This window comes from Bicyclus anynana, chromosome 7, assembly GCF_947172395.1.
Source record: "Bicyclus anynana chromosome 7, ilBicAnyn1.1, whole genome shotgun sequence".
NCBI classification, from domain to species: domain Eukaryota; kingdom Metazoa; phylum Arthropoda; class Insecta; order Lepidoptera; family Nymphalidae; genus Bicyclus; species Bicyclus anynana.
The window spans coordinates 8,814,266-8,836,981 of NC_069089.1; the positions used below are offsets into that span (position 1 = coordinate 8,814,266).

The 22,716-nt window shown below is 36.2% G+C and overlaps 1 protein-coding gene across 1 annotated transcript; it reads right to left on the reverse strand.

The window, feature by feature from the left end:
* Positions 1-7,796: 7,796 nt before the first annotated feature.
* Positions 7,797-15,158, reverse strand: LOC128198275 (uncharacterized). Its single transcript, XM_052882649.1, has 6 exons — positions 14,516-15,158; positions 12,801-13,038; positions 11,757-11,886; positions 9,847-9,957; positions 9,292-9,430; positions 7,797-7,945 (listed from the first exon to the last, which is right to left on the reverse strand). The coding sequence occupies exons 1-6, from the start codon at positions 14,948-14,950 to the stop codon at positions 7,823-7,825; spliced, it is 1,176 nt and encodes a 391-aa protein (XP_052738609.1). The 5' UTR covers positions 14,951-15,158; the 3' UTR covers positions 7,797-7,822.
* Between the last annotated feature and the right edge of the window lie 7,558 nt (positions 15,159-22,716).

Consider the following 22,716-nt stretch of genomic DNA (forward strand, 5'->3'; position numbering starts at 1 on the left):
CTTAATTCTCTGCGTGTGTGAAGTCTGCCAATCCGCACTAAGCCAGCCAGTCTGAGAGGAGACTCGAGCTTAACATTGAGCTGAATATGGGTTGATAATGATGACACTTTTTTCCGACTGCGTCAGAAGGAAGGTAATCTTTTTATACTTGGACGGTTGAGGGGTCTGGACCCTTGAATCCTGCTAACATCCCAATGCCACCACGATCGAAACTCCATATTTGTCTACCGTACTTACCTATGGTAGGAATATGGGCTGACTATAGCCTTTCTGAAATGTGGTATGTCTAGCTGTCACGGTCTCTCGGCCCAAACGTAAACACTAAACAGCTCGTTTTGCAGTGATGGAATCAGTCAAATGAATTTCTAACTAACTTCAAAGCAACCTATAAATATGTACGCAACTGCGATTAGATCATTATAGACAATGGAATAAGAAACTGCGACAACCAGATAGACTTCATTGTATGTAGATTTAAGTATGTCAGTAAGTCATTCCTAAGTAAGAATAGTAGCCAATTATTATGAAGTATGGACGTTTTTTTGGGTTTTTACAAAAAGTTGTCTGCTTTACTAAAAGAGGTAGACGTACTATCATATTTGTGAACCCAAAGAATCCTCAGAATGTGTATAGCAATATTGGCTTACCTACCTATCTAAACTTGAAACTAAAAAAAATATGCTAGTACATATAGCAGTAACTCCATAATTTTTTAAAAGTTTCATTCGTACATTAGGTACGTACAGCGAAATAATAAAATCAGTATATTTTTAATAGAAGTTAGAACAAGAATTTAAACTTTTTATATCTGCATTGGAAACAAAGCTTCTAGTCGAGTTTATTCTAGTCTAGTCATCGTCTACTACTATGACTACATCGTACTAGTAGTCTAGTAGTCGAGTAGTCATTTTAAATGAAGAATGACGAAACCCAGTTATAGTGAATGGAAAGTAATGTTTTTTGGCAGTGAATTTAATTAGATCAATTATTTAATTTCAGTCCAACATTTTAAAGCAACAATGTCGAACTCCGAGAGCAGAGAGAGCGATAGTACAATATTTAATTAAAGAAGGTTATACCCAAGGTGCCTATTACTTTGTTTTTAAAATAAAAAACAAGTTTTACCTCGACTACATTTTGTTACTTAGTCCCAACAGCTACATTCTGGAAATGGTGCTCAGAAAATCGAATTTTTAACGTCCCAACCTGATTTGGTGTGGAAACCACTTAAGGTTCGATCCTTGTTAACCTGATACCAAGAATTATCTAACATTAGCACTTAAAACCAGGGGTCAAAATTTACTTGTAAAACTACATGTCGACGTAAAAAATATAAAAACTAACATATAAATAACAATGAGGTCTGAAAAACCTCAAAAACTTAAAAACCGGCGCAAAAACCTCAATATATTATAGATTCTTGTCATCAAAAACATCAAAACAGTCCACAAGTACTGTTCAGGCGGACTGTTTTTCATGAGAAGTATATATAAAACAGTAACTTTAAAACCATCGCAGTTAGACACAAAGTCTACCCACTGGCAGTGGCAGGTAACATAATACTCAGGTAAGATAAAAATAGTAAACGCTCATAGTATCATCATCATCAAAGTAATTGGTTTTTCAGCTGAAACTCGTAGGAGGGAGTGGCTGCGAGGTCGATCCAGTTTATTCACACACCCGCGATAAGACAACATCAGTGCTGACATAAATTTTTTAGTAGCCCTTTCTGTGTCATAAAAACGCAATTTGATGTGAAAAATACTCGCTACGATGCGATGTTTTAGATTTTAAGCGTAAATATTGCATGTAGGGTCCGTGATAGCCAGGTGGATATGACCTCTGCCTTCGATTCTGGAGGGTGTGGGTTCGAATCCAAATATTGCCTACAATGTCGAGTTGTATATTCAGAAAGTGGAAAAACGACATCATCAACATTATCAATCCTTAATAGGCTCACTGCTGAGCACGAGTCTCACTCAGAATGAGAAGGGTTAGACCAAATAGTCCTAGCCACACGCAGGTTTCCTCATTATGTTTTTGCTTCACCGTTTGAGACACGTCATATTTAATTACTTAAAATGCACATAACTGAAAAGTTGGAGGTGCATGCTTCGGGCCGGATTCGAACCTACACCCTCCGGAATCGTGGACAGAGGTCATAATATCCATATATAATGTAAGTACTAAAGTGTGCATGTGTGCGCTCAGTGGAGTAGCTAAATTCGTAACATATTTTTCAGTGATCTTGACTTAACTTAACTAATAATTAACTTAATTAACTTAACTAATTAAAAAAATAGTATAAAACAACGGCAGACACAGTTATATAACCGATTTCGAATCGTTACTGATTTAAAAAAAATCAATACTAATATGTATACATTGTATTATATATGTAATTATATAGACTTGTGAAGGAAATAACCATTCAAGCATTGATCAAAGCCAGCTGCTATGTTTTTATTGGCTATACATCAAACACAGTGTCCTTTTATGGACCATTTATAAAACCCGCAGCTCGGCTTACTTTGCTTAGAAAATATTGTAATTTTTATAGAACGTGACAATCTTTTTTGTAACATAATATATTTTTTGAAGTAACCTTTTATGCTATTTTTTTTGTTTTAAGACAAAAAAAAGGTAATGAAGCGCAATCTATAAGCGACGATGAAAATCAGCGATGTTGTTTGGAAATAATCAGGGGGGCAATATTTCTCTCTGTCATAAAGAGCCCTTCTTCGAGTGCTAGTAGATAGATTTTTATTTTTTATCTAGATATTAAAATGATTAAGGCCTGGCGCTCACTAAATGAGGCACATCAAGAAGGTTTTTTTTATTGACTGTCAGATTAATACAGAGTTTACTATTGTAAGAAAGTTTAAAATGAATGAATGCCTGATGAAGTTTTGATTGTTAGTATTAAATATAATAATATGAGTATAATAGCAAACCTGAACAACTTTAGCCTGGTATAGGTTTAATGTCTGCAACTGACGATCAAGTAATCTCACATGCCTGCAGCGTTAACGGCTAGACAGGCGATAAAACTGATCGTGTGTTGTCGCGATGTGCTTGACATGATGCTAATCGCGACCAACACACGATCAGTTTTATTTTATATATTTAGCCTGCAATATCTATACTAATTATTATATAGCTGAAGAGTTTGTTTGTTTGGTTGCACGCGCTAATCTCAGGAACTACTGGTCCGATTTGAAAAATTCTTTCAGTGTTAAATAGCCCATTTATCGAGGAAGGTTATAAGCTAGTTAGTATATTACGGGAACGACTTACAGGAACGGCAACTAGTCAATAATAATTTCACAGAAACCATAGAAACAAACGCCGCTTCACTGCGCCTTATCGTTTGAGAGTTGGCCTTTAGGTTTTTACGAGCGAGCTGTCACTGGTCATGTCCTTATGGTACAAGGGTCGAGTGTCAGCGGTCTTATAATACCTAAGTACTTACTCTTAAGTCATAAATCTTCAATAAGTCTGGAACTTTTCCCTTTAATCACAGCCTGCCAGAAATGATCATTCAAGGGTGACCTCATACTCACTGCCTACACACAAGTAGGCTAACTGACGGTGCTTTGTAAAGCCTCAGTACTTTCACAGTCCTCACTATCAGCCTATTTTAACCCTACTACAAGGCCAGGCCTCTGTTCTTATAAACAAGGGCATATGAAGCCTAGACCCACCACACTACAAAGTGGGTTGGCGGGAATAGGGGGATAATGTTAAATAACTAGCAGAATATGCAAATAGTAATTGATCAGGACCGGTAGCTCTTTGAGGCACGGGGGTGTAAAACAACCAACTTTTACCTCCAGGCTGACTTTTTACTGAAAATATATTTGACTAGCCGGCGCCCCGCGGTTTCACCCGCGTAGTTACCGTTCTCGTGAGAATACAGGGATAAAATAGAACCTATGACCGTCACAATTAACGTGGCTTTGTAATGTTAAAAAAATTCAGATTCGGTTCTGCAGATCCAGAGATTACCCCTTACAATACCACACACTTTACCTTTTTATAATATTAGTACCTATTAGATGAAAGAAAAATTCAGTAGATAATCCATGATCAAGGATTCAAACCCAGGACCTTTTAATCGCACGCCTACATGGCAAGCATACAGGCAATCGGCAATAGGCAATCAAAAAGCAACAAAGCAGTTATTAAAGTTGAAATAAAAGTCAAGAGTGTTATTTTGTTTTAGGAGAGAGAACTTATATTAGAAACTAGTAGACGCCGCGCGGTTTCACCCGCGTGGTTCCCGTTCCCCTAGAATACGGGGATAAAATATAGCCTATAGCCTTCCTCGATAAATGAGCTATCTAACACTAAAAGAATTTTTTAAATCGGACCAGTATTTTCTGAGATTAGCGCGTTCAATCAAACAAACAAACAAACCAACTCTTTAGCTTTATAATATTAGTATAGATAAGTGCTTAGTTAAAAAAATTACACTTATTATAAGAGTAATATAAAACTGCGTCCTCACTCAATCAGGTGTTAATTATTACCTATAGTTCTCAAACTTCTGACGAGGATTCCACATCATATAAAGAAACACATCGAACTTGGCCAAGAGTAACTTTTGTTAGTTAATACGAATACAACAATACGAGTATAACAATTAGGTATAGGCAGAAACAGCAAACGGATATTTCCTGCGTTGTTACTGACACGTGTTTTGTCCTTACGCGGAAACAATTAATTAATATCAATATACAGATATACCAGACACCGGAAACAATAGAGCTGCTTATTACAGATACGATAGATAACACCATTGTATCAGAGACTAGCAACTGACCGCGGTTTTGTTCACAGACTTCGTTTTGTAACTGTGACAGGTCAAATAAAAATGATTTTTTAGTGTCTACTACATTCCTATAGTATATTAATTGATTATGAATCACGGCTAAAACTCGGAGTCGGTGTATGCCCGACTAGTATCGAACCCATACAGGGCCTTTAGTCATGAGCTGGTTCTTGCATCGCGGCACGATCCAAACTGTGAAGCGGCTGCGCGACGCGCTGCTGCTCGCATTGCGCGCTGGGAGAGGGGTTGAGTGATGGGGAGTGAAGGTTCCGTTTCATTAATGTCATCTTCAAGCCGTGTTTCATAATCAATTAATATGAATAACACTCACTACAGTTTAAATTCTATGCTATATTTTGAATTTTTTCAACTTATATATTCGTTTTCTTGGTTTAGTTCCCAAAAACAAGCCAAAATTTGTAGAGCTTTGAAGTTTGCAAATAGTGCAGCCTTTGCACATGCATTTGTACCTACTGTGTTTGTTGTTATTTTCTTTTTAATGTTTTTGTGCAATAAATCAAAAAATAAGTATAATGTCATATGACATAACCAGATATACTTCACGTCATACATCCCAAATGACGAGCCGTTGCTTGGAGTCCCAAAGTGTGACGTGGCGACCCGAAAACGCAGTGTTGGTCGACTCCCACTCGGTGGACGGATGGTATCGAGCGGGTTAGATTTCTCTAACATACAAACGGCGCAAGGATTTTTTTTTATTCTTTACAAATTAGCCCTTGACTACAATCACACCTGATGGTAAGTGATGATGCAGTCTATGATGGAAGCGGGCTAACTTGTTAGGAGGAGGATGAAAATCCACACCCCTTTCGGTTTCTACACGGCATCGTACCGAAAAGCTAAATCGCTTGGCGGTACGTCTTTGCCGGTAGGGTGGTAACTAGCCACGGCCGAAGCCTCCCACCAGCCAGACCTGGACAAATTAAGAAAATCTCAATATGCCCAGCCGGGGATCGAACCCAGGACCTTCGACTTGTAAATCCGCCGCGCATACCACTGCACCACGGAGGCCGTCAATATAGAACGTGATATTTGCAAAAATTTATAAGAGGCCCATGCCATGAGTAGACCTTTTAGTAAAGATAGTATAATCTCGTAGCTCATATATTCCAAAATTTACATTACATTAATCACGTAATGCCAGAGCCAAATTTAAGGTAAAGATTCAAGTTCAAGATTAGTCACGCCATTGTGTGAATAGAATGTGAATTAGGGACGCTTTGTATAATTCAACAAAAGCTTATCCATTCATAGCGTGCCGTTTTAGACAATAACATGTATAAATCTATACAATAGTAGATATATTATGAATAAATCCGATGGCCAACAATATGATGTCCTATTCAGATAGAATACACAGATAAAACTTTGGCAATCTAGCCACCTAATATAATTAACAACTTATCAATAACAATCGTATTTATGAAATTACTATTGCAAACAAACTGGTTAGTAATTTTGATCAGTTAGTAACTAATAAATTAATAGTGAATACGAAATCACGTGCTAAACAACTCACAATAGCTATAGTTTGTAAATTTGTCAAAATTTGTATATCCACTAAAGTTAGTCAGAGTTAGTGAATAGGCCAGTAGGGGATTGAAAGCTTAAACCACCTTACGATAATAAGGCAGTACGTCATCAACCCATATTCGGCTCACTGCTGAGCTCGAGTCTCCTCTCAGAATGAGAGGGGTTAGGCCAATAGTCCACCACGCTGGCCCAATGCGGATTGGCAGACTTCACACACGCAGAGAATTAAGATAATTCTCTGGTATGCAGGTTTCCTCACGATGTTTTCCTTCACCGATTGAGACACGTGATATTTAATTTATTAAAATGCACACAACTGAAAAGTTGGAGGTGCATGCCCCGACCGGATTCGAACCCACACCCTCCGGAATCAGAGGCAGAGGTCATATCCACTGGGCTATCACGGCTCTCAATAAGGCAGTAGATCCAGAGATTACCCGTGCAACACCACAAACTTTACCTCTTTATACCTAACATTAATATAGAATTAATCCCACAATTTCCCTAGTAACAAATTCTGTACAACTATTTTTAGTTGCCCGTACCTACTCGGTCGTGTGAGCTTGCTGCGATATTTAATCTCTTATTAGGAGAATTTACCGTGTTACGTCGTGATAAACCTTTAAGCTTTGCTATTTAGTACATTTTCTGCAAATTCTCTAAGCTTTGTAAAACTAAGGCATGAATAAGCAGATACTGTAAATATGATCCATTCAAGCGGCAGATAAATTTGTTCTACGAGTATATCAAAGCCATTCAATTTATAATTACTAGCTGACGCCCGCGATTTCGTCCGCTAAAGTCTGATTCTTGATTGAATATTTCACAGAGCTGAAACGTCGGTGTTCCCTCCGTGTCTCGAAAAACTCGTTAAGATCATTAACAACCAATATTCGGCTCACTGTTGAGCACGAATCTCCTCTCAATATGAGAGGGGTTAGGCCTTAGTCCACCACACTGGCCCAATGTGGATTGGCAAGCTTCACACACTTAGAAATAAAAAAATTCTTAGTTATGCAGGTATCCTCATGATGTTGTTGACGAATTTATGAAAACCAAGGGAAACAATTTGCTATTGTAGCTTTCATATATATCCAAAATTATACCATTAAAAAGCTGAAGAATTAAAGAATTTTATACGCTAATTTAAATTTATAATAAGTCATGTGTAATTTGAGGTATTACGCATAATTTACTTAGGTAAAACAGCAATAAACAAATTTTAAGTTAAAATAATACGAATAAAAACAACGAAACTAAATTATAAAAATTTTATAACATCTTTAAAAACCAATAAATAAAACGTACAAGTTCCTCACTATTTTAGAATTTTTCTAAGTGAAATTCAATAACATTTTAAGAATAAAACAATAAATAAAACGTAAAAGATACAATACAAGGTCGTCACTGTTCTGTTTTTCTTCGAGTAAGTTGTTACATATCTAACACAAAGGTGTCGAGTTCCTCCCCTTCACGCGCAACATCTAACAGCCATGGGATGAGATGCCAGACCCCTGTGTATAGCGCCGACTGGACGCCCCAAGGTTTACTTTCCTCCTAAAATAGGTATATGGTAAATCAAAATTTATCTTTAACTTGTGCTATGTAGAGAGTATTGAGCCCCGAATCATCTCCTTTCCCTTATCAAACGTAAGTCGGGTCGGAAAAATAAGTCAATCTTTTCCATTCGTCTCTATTACTCGTCAACTCATCCTCCACTTCCTTTACACACATATCCTCTTTCACACACTCCAGCCATCAATTTTTTGGCCTTCCTCTCCCCTTATGTCCTTCCACTTGCACATTCAACATTTTCCTAGTAATATGACTTTCCTCCCTGCGCATTACATGTCCATGCCAAGCTAACCTACTATTCCTCAATTTTTCTGTCACTGGCGCCAGTTTCAGACTTCCTCTTGTATACAATGTCATCGCCGCGTTACAACGACTTGCGGTACGGACGGCTTCAGTGTGCTCGTGGCATTCGGGCCACGTTTGTTCGACATTAGTTTTCTTATTTTTGTAATTACTTCTAAGTCTGCTTAAAACTCATTCCTTATTTTTTATCTATTCTTGTCACCACACATCCATCTCAACATACGCATTTAGTTCATATGCATTATTTTACTATCTTTTCTACTTTTACCGCCCAACATCTGATCCATACAGTATGACAACCTTTTTCACTTCTTGCGATGTTTTTGTAGCCACGTATTAACAAATAAATAATAGTAGAAAATATTTGGTCACATTCATAAGAGTTCGATACATTTGTGAAACCCGACAAAAGACCTCGTACCAAAATTTCATGAAGGTTTATGACGGAACAAAAAGTATTCATTTAATTCTATAGTTAACTATGAAGGGGTTTCCACTCTTGTACCGTTTGTATTAGAAACATTCAAATTTATATTACCTAAATGCCACATATAATACATAGCTCAGTAGGATGTTTTACGTTTAATTAAAAGTATCAAAAGTTTCCCCAGCATCACCAAACGTTTAAATGGACTAAGGCTAAACGTACGCAATTATCTTTCAAGTCGAATCAGCTAATTTGGACTGAATATGTGGAGAAAAGATTGCGTCACATCGGCTTCGGAAAATTGCGAAAGGTCGAGATTCCTGAACTTTTATCGAAATAGTAGCTTTTCTATTTGTCTAATTACATCGCAAAATAATAGCTTTTAATTAAAAACTTCTTCTAATTTATCTCATTCATCTTCTAATTTATAAAATTTAATTAATGTGTCTTTACATAACATCACTGATTAAGATTTTAATTATACATACGATCTAACACTGGCACTTTCAGCATGGCACAATGCTAATTACTATTCCACTTCACATTACCATTCCATTTAATGCTAGTTCGGAACTTTAACTATTAACAATTCTCTCACCTTTAAATATAATGCTATTAATTTTCCTCCAATTAGCAGTAAACCTCCATGGATAGTGTCATTGTCACCTATATTGGATGTTGGTAAAGATAAGCAGTAGACATTCTTGATGCTCTCCTCATTTAGCATCATCACCTTGCTGAGGAAGAAACTTCAATATACATAAACGAAATTATAGTTTCTGTCTGTGATTTCAAAATAAATTCTGTGATCTTTGATTTTTCAAGAGCTTATTTACTTGATGATAATTTAACAATCTTTTTTAAAATGTTGCCTATCTTTTTATTTAGGCTTTATCTCTAGACCGGCTAACACGATTTGATGGGACATTCACTGGAAGATAGAAGAGGTTATTGAGCAACATATAAGCCGGAAAAATCTATGGTTTCCGAAGGATTTTTGAAAAACAGAATATAACGCAAACGAAGTCGTCATACTAGCCGACGCCCTGTAGGAATAGGGGGATAAAAATAACCTATAACTCACAAATAATGTTGCTATTGGTAAAATCATTTTTCCTCTAAATATTAGTAAAGATGTATCGATTAAACACACCTATAATCTGTGTTTCCAGGACAAGCGCTGGAGTACACAATACCTTCGTATAACATAAGAGGATGTGTAGGTACATCAGAAATCAGCTGTGCGTGCGACTGTGATTCGTATCTGTAAATAATAAGTTTTATAAACTACTAGCCGACATAATTCCCGCTCTCGTAGGAATATGGTGATAAAGTATGACATGTGACACTCACAACTAACGTGGTTTTATAGAGGTAAAAGAATCTTCCAAATATTTTCAGTAGATCCAGAGATACCCCCTACAACCCTGCAAACTATATCTCTATATAATATTAGTATACTCGTAGATACATCAGTGGGCTCGTGCTCAGATAGTATGAAATGTTTAGGTGGGGAGTAGTAGGACACCGCTCGGGCGGCCTAGCTCATTCTTGTTGTGACGTTCGATCTGTCCACACCTCTTGCTGGATTATCCTTCATGGATTATTTTGGAATAGGCGGGGAGAATGACTTGAGTGGAGTGGGAAAGGGTAGTGATAACTAGTTTTAAAAGACGTTTTTAACCCTACATTCTTCGGTCACAAGTCCGAACTTCGCTCTAGGTTATTCTCTGTCACTTGAGAGCTTATTGGTAACATTCTTAGTGGGAATCGTTCTTGCTCTTTAAATCCGCTTCTGATGTCAACACATTTCGGGCATGTATGTAGGGTACATAAAATTAACATAATAGGAAGTTACTAATAAATGTACAAAGTGAAAAACCGTCAAGATACGAATCCAACCGACAACGCCAGCAAAATTCAACAGTTCCAACACAACAACAACAACAATAAAAAATCCTTTAGATTGGTCTGCGTCAACCTAAGACATAGAGTTTCGAGGCATAGAGTTTTATGTGTATTTATCTTCATGCAACCATACCCCTTAAATTTAATTAAACACAAAGACACGATGGACGAGTTTTCATGATACGAAAACTTACTCGTATGCTAAAGGAAAATATACATATTTAGCAACGTCTTGTAAATCCATTTTAGTATAAAACCTATTTAAATAAACATTTTATGTTTCAATATGTTTCATGAGACCATGTAACTTCGATAAACGATCACTGTAAATTATTCAGTTTATTTTATAAAATTACTGCATGGAATATTCACTCCATCGTGTACGTGGACTCCAATAAGTAGAAAACAACGAAATCCAATAAGTCTTCGGAATGAAAACTTTTATTTGTTTTCGGAAACTGCCCTGATGTTCATTGTAGTAATTTCTTAGGAGTCTTTCTTCGAACATTTTTTCTTTGTTTTATTACTTTAAAACTTCGATACCTAAGTATATTAATAATAGCGGACGCCCGCAACTTCGTCCGCCCTTTAATCCAACCCTTACAGAAGTATCGCTGTAAAAATGGAGTAATTTCTCCCGTTTTCCCAACATTTCCCTTCACTTCTCTGCTCCTATTGATCTTAGCGTGATGAAAAGTATACTTTAACCTGCCCAGGAGTATGAAGAATAATTGTACCAAGTTTCGTTAAAACCCGTCGGGTAGTTTTTGTTTCTATAACGAATATACAGACAGACAGACAAAAATTTTATGATTGCATTTTTGGCATCAGTATCCATCACTAATCACTTAAACGTTTAAAGTCCGTCAGTCAGTGAGTCTGTATCGTAATAATTTTTGTATTAATATAACTTGGACCTTGGAGCACAACATATCCTTAATTTTATTTCGGGATATAAAGGTTATTCTACACGTTTTTAGCCGTTTGTAGCCCGGGCAAGGTAACAGACAAATATACAGGCAGACTTAGCTTCGCATTTATGATATTAGTATACACAGGGCGCAGGTAGCATCTTGCAAAAGTAAATAGAAACTATTGTTTTCTCATTTCGTATAATGTAAGATGTTGATTTTCGTATAATATATCATCACCAACCTATCTAGACCCCAGCCGACCGCCGCAGCGTAGGAGCCGGAGCGGTCTGCCACAAACTGGTGAGACATCAATGAAACCGGCCGCCAACCATGGCATGTGTTTGCCATTGAATTAAGCACTTGAATCGCACCTGTAAATGCCACAGAAATATATAACACTAGCCGCGGCGCGGTTTTACCCGCGTGGTTCCCGTTTCCGTAAGAATACAGGGATAATATATAGCCTATAGCCTTCCTCGATAAATGGGCTATCTAACACAGCAAGAATTTTTCAAATCGGACCAGTATTTCTTGAGATTAGCGCGTTCAATCAAACAAACAAACAAACTCTTCAGCTTTATAATATTAGTATATTAGTATAGATAAGAAAAATGTGTGACTGTATACTGCTCAAGCTATGGCTATCATCATTAACAACCCTAATGCGGCTCACTACTGAGCACGAGTCTCCTCTCAGAATGAAAGGGGTTAGGCTAATAGTCCATCACGCTAGCCCAATACGGATTGACGGACTTCACACAATTAGAGAATTGAGAAATCTAAGGCATAGTAGGTAGTTATTATTTCTCAAATAATTACTACAAAAAAAAAAACATATATACAGCCGAACGTAGAACCTCCTCCTTTTTGGAAGTCGGTTAAAAATAAAAATACCTCGTCACGCTGCGGAAAAAACTATTAGCCTAAATATTGATGGCTAAAATACTTTTTGCACTACCAATAGATAGTTGTTTTTTTTATATTTGTGATCAGTACTAATATTTTCTTCTGTCTACCTAGTAGTCTTAATTTAATTTTGTCACTATAAAACTAATAGTATAGCTAAATATTAAAAAAAAATGCTGACAAAAAAAAAAACTCTACAATAAGCTGACTTAACACAAAATAAGTTGAGGTGAAGAAGGCCAAGAAATTTTGGCTCATTAAATGAAAAGAGCAAATCAAATAAACAAAATATAAAGAAAACTACGAATAAACATTTTATTTCCACTTTCATCTACAGAAACAGCGGGGAAAATTGTATTATTGAATTTTAAATCAGTACCGATATTGTAGAGATATCTCCGAGATTTATGCTTCGCTTGGAATTGCGGATGAATGAAGCTTCGTTTGACGTAAGCGATGCGTTCTGGGAGTCTCCAGTTGCTACCGCAATATGTCACGAAAGCCGACCTTCCTTCTGTATTCATAGTTTTCGTATTAAGATCTTTGTGGTGACGATAGAGACAAGTCGCTGATGCTACGAGCCAGTGGGGGCTTATGGCAGCGGAATCACATCTAACCTGAAATTGTCAATAGGGTAGTTGACCTTAGTTAGTAAATTTCGTGTATTACGTGGAATTAGGGTCCGAAATATATCGATATTAATTAATATAAAAGTTAAGGATTTCTTATAAAACTTAATTTAAAATGTATTTTTTCAAAGTTTCCTAACGTCAAAAACGCTGTCGTTCAATTTGTGACGTCACAATGTACTAAACGTCAAACTATTTGTTAACTAATATTTTTGGCAAACGCTCCGTTTGTATAGAATTTCTTAAAGTGACGTCATGAAACAGTTGAAATATAGACCATCATGGCCGACAGGCGTTTTGACTCGTATTGTCAAAAAAATATTAGAAAATATAAAAATTTCATGTAATCATGCCTCAGAAAATTATGATATTTTTTTTTCAATCTAGTACAACAATAATGAAAAATTTAAGACCATTTAAAAAAGTGTCACTAGCCATCTAAATCACTACCTTTTCTATTTTCATTAAGTAAAAATAAAAGATTTTTTAATCAATTTTATCGATGGTAGTTGACTGGTAGAAGGATTGATTTTTTAAAAACCTTTGAAACCTGTAGATATATTTAACATTGAATATTCAGTTGTTATTTTGTGTTCCTTGGTAGTTGCATCAAAACTATACGCTAGTATAGTATTTGGAAAAAAATACGGCGGTGTAGTTATTTAGAGTGCCAAAGATGAAACTAATATACGTGGAGTTGGGCATTTTAAGATTAGGTCTTAAACATTTCGTAAGCGTGAATAAAGACTGTATTATTGACGCTCAGATTATCTATCTATTAAATCTATTTCTGATGTGACATAGTTACCCTACATATAATAATAGAACCTTGAAAACAGTGTGTCCCTTAGTTCGACCTAAAGAGCAAACATGACTGAATCGTGACTATAATATCAGCTATGAGCTACCTTTACGCTTGCTACATGAAAATCTCGTCTATTTTTCCTAAAAGAAACTCTAGTACCGGCAAGCGAGACGGTGAAACTTTATTAAGGGTGTCAGGGGTTTTACAGATCTGTTATGTAAATTTGCTGGGCTTCTGTTGGGTAATATACAAGCTAGTATATTTTTCTTATACAACACGAAATTAAAATTTTTACAGAATATGTTTATATAGTAAAATTTCAATAAGTAAGTTTTGCCAAGAACTTCTATCTATTCTTGGTCCGTGATTTTGAACGAAATTAATGCATCATTATTCCGTACTTTAATTTTTTATGTAAATTCGATATTTTTATTTAAAGTATATGTCAGTGTGTTTGTGAGACAAACTGTGTTTATTGCACACAAATTATTTGCATGATATTACTCATTTTGTCAAATATAGATTGTTTCAATTTATACCTAACATTTTTCCTCTTCCCCTTCTCCCACTTCATTCCTATTTGCATTTGATATGAAACATCTTTGACTTTTTTCAAGTCGTAAGATTATAAAGTATTCAAAATAAAATAGTAATACTGACCTGCATCGGTTCATATACATAAACTGCAACAAAAGGAAAGTCTGTCCACAAAGCAGGTTGACTATGTTTCGTCAAAATCTTTCCCATTACCTTCAGTACTGTAGAGTTGTTGTATTTTGTCGTTTCAGCTTGATGGTTAACATATCGACTGTTGTTATCATTAACATTGTAACTGGCATATTTCTTTACATGTCTCGTTTTATTAACAACACCATGGTTATCAATATTGTGATGAATTTGATCAAAATCCATAATATTGTTCATTGTATCATTATTAAGAACGCTCCCAAAAATATGAGGTTTGTGGGTATCGCTGTCATATATCTCAAAGAATTTTATTCGGTCATTCGGCGATCGTGGAACTAGAGTTATAAAACGCTCCTTTAATGAAGAAGATGTCTTTTTATTTCCTCTTATGTCTGGTTTAGTTTTCATATTTGTTTTATTTACACTCTTTGCTGTGTACTTATTTTGTATAGATTTATTTTCTGTTAACTTTCCTTTTTGATTAGTAAATTCTCGTATTTTATGGAATGGAAAATTTTTATTACTATACAAAGATGTCTTGCAATTTAATGCAGTGTAACATGGTGCCTTTGCTGTAAATAAAAACAGTGGTTGAAGCAAATCTAATTTATTTACATCTCTAATAAGTCCAGTCCGAGAGTTTCTTGATATCGAATCCTTACGTTTTATTTTCTCATCAAAGTCTAAATCTAAATAGTCAAATTCTATGTAACTAGGAATATATGAACGGTCGTTTGACTGAGGATTTATATCTTGAACAGATTTTTGTGCTGATTCCTGAGGAGCCAACGTACTGTATGGGGCTTTATTACCAATAAGTCCCCTATATTTTTTAATGTTATTATAAGCAGAAGTACGTTTTGTATCAATAAAGGATTTTGTTTTCCTATTCATATCAATTTCATATGGATTGCGACTTATTCTTCCTGCTGGCCATTTTCCTGTTATTTTCGCTGGTCTTCCAGTAACAGAGGCTACACTATTTGTTTTATATTTAAAATGAGACGCAGTTTTCCGCGCAGTGCATTTACTGTCTATTGCAATAGCTTCTTGTCCATTCAGAAATATAAACAAACATAGTAGCACAGAAAGTTCAAAAATACTCATTATTAATTTTGAATTTATTTTATCTACACATTGATTTTTTTAGATATTTCGTATAAAATTAATTATGCAGGAATTATGCATGTTACTTTTTATAACATGTCAGCGAAGAATTGACAAACAAATAACATAAAACTAAAAGGTTACACTATGTTTAATTTTACCATAGATCTAAGAGGTAAAGAGAGAGAGCCTGCAGCAGCCATACTTAGGTACTTCATTTTATGAAGGCCGAAAGTTTGGCAACCATAGGTAAGTAAGTAAGTAGTATGTTAAGTACCTATGGTAGCCCAATAAGTAAATGTACACCAAAAACTAATTGGAGTTTACTCCCTAAGAATCGATTTTTCATATATAGCCCCCGGTATGAAAAAAATATGGGCAGTAGAATTCGATGATCGAATGATACGTTTTTGTGCGCAACCTATTCTGCGCACCTTTCACTTTTTAGGCTTGAGTAATGAGACGTACATAGTGTATGCTGCGGGGCAACACACACCTATTTAGAAAGTCGATCAGAAAGAGCGTGCGTTGAAGAAAGAAAGAATAGAAAGAAAGAAAAAAGCTTTATTAGTGAATTATGCCACACAACACAATTTGTTCTTTAACAATATCCTGCGATGTGTGGCACAACCCAGTAAACGGATCCAACTCAGCATAAAAATAAAAAGAAACTCAGCATAGCTTTAAATAAAAAGAGCATGCAGCGCTGGTTTTCAGTTGGAACCGTTGACCAGATGCCGCCACAAACACAGCACACGACAACCTTATTAACTAAAATGAACAATAATAATAACTAAAACTTAAAATAATACATTACAAGCAGACACACACTTTTTTCGTTTATTCTAGGTAAAATAATATGCAGTAAAATGTTACCAGTATAATTCAGGTAACAAAACGGTATGAAACGACAAGAACCTACGAGCTCTATTATATTGCCGGTCAAAGGGATCTCCATTTTAAGTGGAAATTCAGTTTTAGTATTCTCTTTATGGAATACAGAGTTTTATGAATATTGGATCGTATCGTATTTATCAAATTGCTCAAATCATGCGTAATGGAAGCCTACCTATATTGCGTTATTTCAAAAAAAGCTCATATTTTTCTGTCTGAAAAGTTATTAAATGACGAAAATTCTCTTTTCAGATTTCGTAAATTCTACTACTATTATGCGATAGTATGGACGTTTGCTACCCTTTCACGCAAAAACCACTCAATAGATTTGGGTTTAAATTGGTATTGAGGTAGATTATAACATGCAATAACACATAAGATACTTTAAGTACTAAAAAAATGGAAGATGGCGAGATTTGTGAAATACTTAATTTCACGCGAACTCTGAAGTAAACACTTTATATTCTTTTTTTTTCTATTATTTAATTAATCTACAGTTTATTTTTCAAATTTTAAACTTTGATTAATTATTAAAATTAAACGTTTTGTAAAATATTTTGTATTTTGTAAGTTTAAAAATTATAAAAACAATTCATCCGTCCTGTTGCGAGCACGCAAAATTTCAAAGGTCTGGGAAGAGAAATTGGTTCAAGAGCTTCCAAATTTGACCCATATTTACATACATATACAATAAAAACTTTTAAAATTTGAATTTGAAAGTCTATTCCCTTTTTAGATAACAGTAAAAGAGTAAAAAATTTACGAAATAATAAATATTATGCGCACATCGTCTATGAGATTCTCTAATAATTCATAAATAATATTTCAGTGTAAATAAATGCCTTTTATATTTATAGTCTGGCTAATGAAAGTATAGGCTGTAATCGCAAGTTTAAAAAATCATTTAAAAAAATTAAAAAAACATGCGTTTTCATAATTTGTTTAAAATATTTTTTTGTTTGTGAATACATTACTACCCATAAATAAGTACTATTCTCAGTTATTCCAAATATTTGCAAGAAAAAACGGAAACGTTTTTCTTTTTAATTCGGCTGGCGTCTCTACGGAGTTTGGCTAATGACAGTAGAGATACTTTCATTAGCCAAACTCTTAGAGTATCTATGCCTTTACTAATTTAAAACTATGAAATTTGAACATTAAGGGCCCTACTCACACATCTGCCGCAGGGGCAATCTAGGGTGCACGGCGGTTGTGGCGATATCGGGAGTATCTCTACACACTTGCCTGCCGTGCAGTGTTCCAGAATAAGCCGAGCTGAGCACACGTATTGAGAATGGCACCCATATTATCGACCACTCAAAAGATTGGAGTAGCCTTGGCGCTTTCTGTGGTGCTACCTCAAAAAAAAAGGAAAAGGAGATACTGGGTGAAGAAATGGCTACAGAAAAGAAGTCAATTATGCCACATGAATATTATAAAAGTACACATTTTGATTCTACGCTGTTTGTACGTGCACTCCGTGTGACAGCTGCTGACAAACTGACTGAGAAATTGCCCCAATCGCGCTACACACGCACCGACGGCAGAGACGACTTAGGGATCAAGGATAGTCTCGCGCCCCTGCCGCCCTGCCGCAGGGCCATCCTCCCAAATTGCCCCGGCATGCCTACACACATCACAATTAAGGATGCAATTAAGGGTCATCCCCACTCCTACACCCTAGATTGCCCCTGCGGCAGATGTGTGAGTAGGGCCTTTTAGTCACGTTTGACAAAATAACTGACAGTAAATAATGTCATAGCATTGTAGTTGTATGGTTAAAAATAAGTTTAAAAGCAAAATTTTCCGTTACAATTCCTTCTGGTTTAAATTTCCGGTTCTATAATAACGTGAGAACTGCTGGCATTTCTGGAAAAATCTAAATACAGCTGCCAACAACAGTAAAGCAAGATTTACAAGTAGCAATAAGTTGAGTAAGTTGGTGCTTCAGAATACTGAACCGGTTTGTTACAATCGTTATTCGTTGGTTGGGAATTTATTTTAAAGTCGTTGCAATTTATTTCAAAATGGCTTTTCTATCTCTTTCTTTTTCTCGGCGGCTAAATTTAATTAGTAAAAAAATATTGTGAGTTTTAACCCAGCGTAGAGTCTCACTTTCTTTGATTTTTTTTGGTTTTATTCTTCTTTACAAACATATAACAAAGAATATAAAATAGATGCAGGCGTAAAGTATAATATTTGCGATAAATAACACATTTATTTTGTTACCAGTGGACGCAGTTTTTCACAAACCCCGCGGGAACCATGGATTCTTCCGGGATGAAAAGTTGCTTATCCAGAGTAAAATCTATTACCATTTCAAACTTCAGCCAAATCGCTTCAGTAGCCGCAGCATAAATGAGGAACAAACATACACATACATACACACACACACACTTTGTGTCAGTGTGTGTGTGTGTGTGTGTAATAAAGGCAAAAGTTTTTCACCCTTTTGATGTTCGCGAAAGCTTGGATGTGATTATCCGTTGATCAAATGTAACTACGCCACACAAACCCGATATACCTAACATTCGACGAACATACATTTTATTGGAAACTCGGAGCGGTTTTCACTCCATCGATCTAGCGTATTAGCGACCTGCCCCTTGAACTTTTACCTGTACTCCAACTCCAAGACGTCCTACAGATGTATCTTCTCGGTGTATGAAAAAAAATATATGTCCAAAGAAAATGATTATGAGACTAACGCCAACTCAAGTAGGTATACCGTCAAGTATGAGTATCAAGATTATTGAAAGACGCTAGTTGCTGGACTGGAGCTCAAAACTGTGTCCATATTACGCTAACCATTCTTTTCCGGGCAGCACGGAGAAGAACTAAAACCATGATAATTGTTATGTCAACCGTTCGTATAATTTTTGCGATAAATAACAAATTTATCTAGCTACTATCGGACGCCCGCGAATTTCGCGTGGAATTTAGCTTTTCACAAATCCGCATACTTTAATATACTGTCGAAGAAATATATAGTACGCAGAAATACTATATTTTTTTACATTAGTTTTCAATAGTAGTTATTGCAAAATTTTAAAATTATAAGTGAAAAATCTTGTGGCACTCTTGTTTTAAACAAAATGATAATGATCATGATAATTGTTATGTCAACCATTCTTCTTTCTATCACATTTTTAAAGCGTCTATATACAGCAAAATTTGTTTTAGCAATTTTAATTTTCGGTTTTACGCTTACGTATAAATTGAGGTGAAACAGAACAGGTATAATTACAAAAGTAATAAACGTAATGTCGAGAGTGCTGCCATTTTGATACCGGATTACACGTGCCGCGCGTTAGGGTTGGCCTAATGAGCTTTCGATTTGATTTCAGCCAACGTTTTACAACCGGTGTGAAAAATTTAAATTTAGTACCGAGGTTGGTAAAACTCTGGCTGGGTTTGTTGTAGACTCTTCCCAGAACCAACCTTCTTCTTGGCTTTGGAACCCTCGTAACTTTAATTTTCAGTTTTCGACTTTAATTCTCATTTTAATCATGACAAGACTTGACTTCAAAAGTGCTTCAAAACTATGCTCCCGCACACGGACCACCGGCCACAACCACAAAACGCCTCTACCGGCATATTTCCTGTAGTTTTCATACATTTTATATGGACTTGACCGCACACGGTTGACGCTGGTGGCTGCCACACGCTATTTGTCGTTGCTCGCTTCTTGTGGCCTGCACCGGCCACTAAACGCCGCCACACGCCACTCGCGCGATTCCGCACCCCCTCTCCCTTATCTCAGTAAACCGTCGAGTCGACACGTAGCAGCCACCAACCGCAAGTGTTGACCACCGGCCACAAGTGGCTGTCGCGCGCTTCAGCTACTTTTGTGGCCCTTTCTTGCTTCATTTGGCAGCGTTTGTGGCTATCGCGTGTGGCCCGTGTGCGGCGACACTAAGCCTAATTTCTAAATTTAACTTTTATTCCGTAGAAAATATGAAAAAATTACATTTCACATTGTTACATTTTTTATTGTTTACAATCTGGACCCGTTAAACCTGCTACCTTCCAAACCCACCTCGGTCCATTATGTAATGTTTCTCATGACGTAGTACTTACAAGTATATGTGACTGAATGAATAGATCATGAGCGCAGACCTTCTAGTGGCATGACCGGTCTTGATTATTTTGTTATCGTCACGCATATAGCGTAGATTATTACATGCACCCTCATTAATATGTCCCTCGCACCCTTAGGGTCTCGGGGGTAGGATCACAATCTCTCCATATTCTAGTAAATGGCTGCCAAATCTGATAAGCAGGCCGTATACGTGATAAATGTTTAGAGAACTAAATTCAATTTTCTACACTAAACATACAAAAGAGCATACATACAAAATAGCTTCATAATTTTCGATGTGTCGACTGTCAACATATACCTATCGAAAAAGAAATTTGTTTAAATTATAAAAACTTATGAACTTGAAAAAGTAATGAGAAATGCTGAATTTAAGTTAAAGAGCATTTGAAGTAGAAACCTAAATTAAAAGCCCTTAGCTTATGCCGATTAATACTGTTCGAGAGTCTCAATTTGTACGTATTGTACTCGTAAAATAAACAAAGCACTTGGCCAGATTTAATATTAAAATTAATTAGTTCTCTTGAGGCTTCGATGCTGAGCAATTTCTGTTCGCTTCTAGGATATAAAAATACTTATGTGTAGGGTGGCAATTGGCATTATTAATTACCTACTCATTAGGTGGTATGTGTGACCATAGTTACGTATCTAGTCGCAGGTGTAAAATATATGTGAGGATAGGCATTTAATGATTAACTGTAATTTTACTTGTTTGTTCCACAACATATCATGAGATCTCGGTTGAGTGTTGAGTATGGTCAAAAGAAAATGTTGGGAATTTTCTTATAATATAGGCACTTAATGACTTTTAGTTATCGAAATTATGAAATTGGTGATGATACATTCCCGTTAAGCGGTCGGACCCTTTTTTTTGTTGCTGAGAAATGCGTTTAGATTGTCGCTGATCCTAGAAGGCAAGATAGTCGGAAAAAGGGCATTAAGACAGCGACGTAAATGAGTGGACGATATTATGGAGTGGACCAAGAGTAATTACATCCAGCTGAAAAATGTCTCTAGTGGTCGGAAAAGATTTCTCCGTCTGACCGCCAAACTTAAGTTTGAAGAGGGCACCTGATGATGATGAAATGCGTTTACGCATCCCGTCCGGGGACTGCGCGCAGATGACATGGAGCAAGCGGTTCCCTATTCCCCTCGTCACTGGCATGTCTCTCAATAAGTTCAAAGATTTTATTAAACGTAAGCTTATAGAAAAGTCATATTATAGTGTCAATGATTACGTAAATGACAAAATTGCTTGGAAATGGCAACTTTGAGCAGTGTGGCTTTTCCATCTCCTATTCCAATCGTCTATAGGAAAAGGACAAAGAGAGTCAACATCATCGCTTTAAGTCAACTTTGAGCAGCGTGGCTTTTCCATCTCCTATTCCAATCGTCTATAGGAAAAGGACAAAGAGAGTCAACATCATCACTTTAAGTCAACATTGAGCAGCGTGGCTTTTCCATCTCCTATTCCCCTCGTCTGGCTTTTCCATTTTCTATTCCCCTCGTCTATAGGAAAAGGTCAAAGAGAGTCAAAATCATCACTTTAAGTCAACTTCGAGCAGCGTGGGTTTTCTATCTCCTATTCCCCTCGTCTGGCTTTTCTATCTCCTATTCCAATCGTCTATAGTAAAAGGTCAAAGAGAGTCAGCATCATCAATTTAAGTCAACTTTGAGCAGCATGGCTTTTCCATATCCTATTCCCCTCGTCTGGCTTTTCCATCTCCTATTCCCCTCGTCAATAGGAAAAGGTCAAAGAGAGTCAACATCGTCACTTTAAGTCAACTTCGAGCAGCGTGACTTTTCCATCTCCTATTCCCCTTGTCTGGCTTTTCCATCTCCTATTCCCCTCGTCTATAGGAAAAGGTCAAGGAGAGTCAACATCATCACTTTATGTCAACTTTGAGATGCGTGGTTTTTCCATCTTTTATTCCCTCGTCTGTAGGGAATAAAAGATGGTAAATAAAAGATAAAGGTCTATGACTGATGTAAAATAAGTATTGTAAATATTATGCAATGATTATTTTCCATGTGTACTAATGATATATCAATGTTTATTTAACTAGATTTCAAC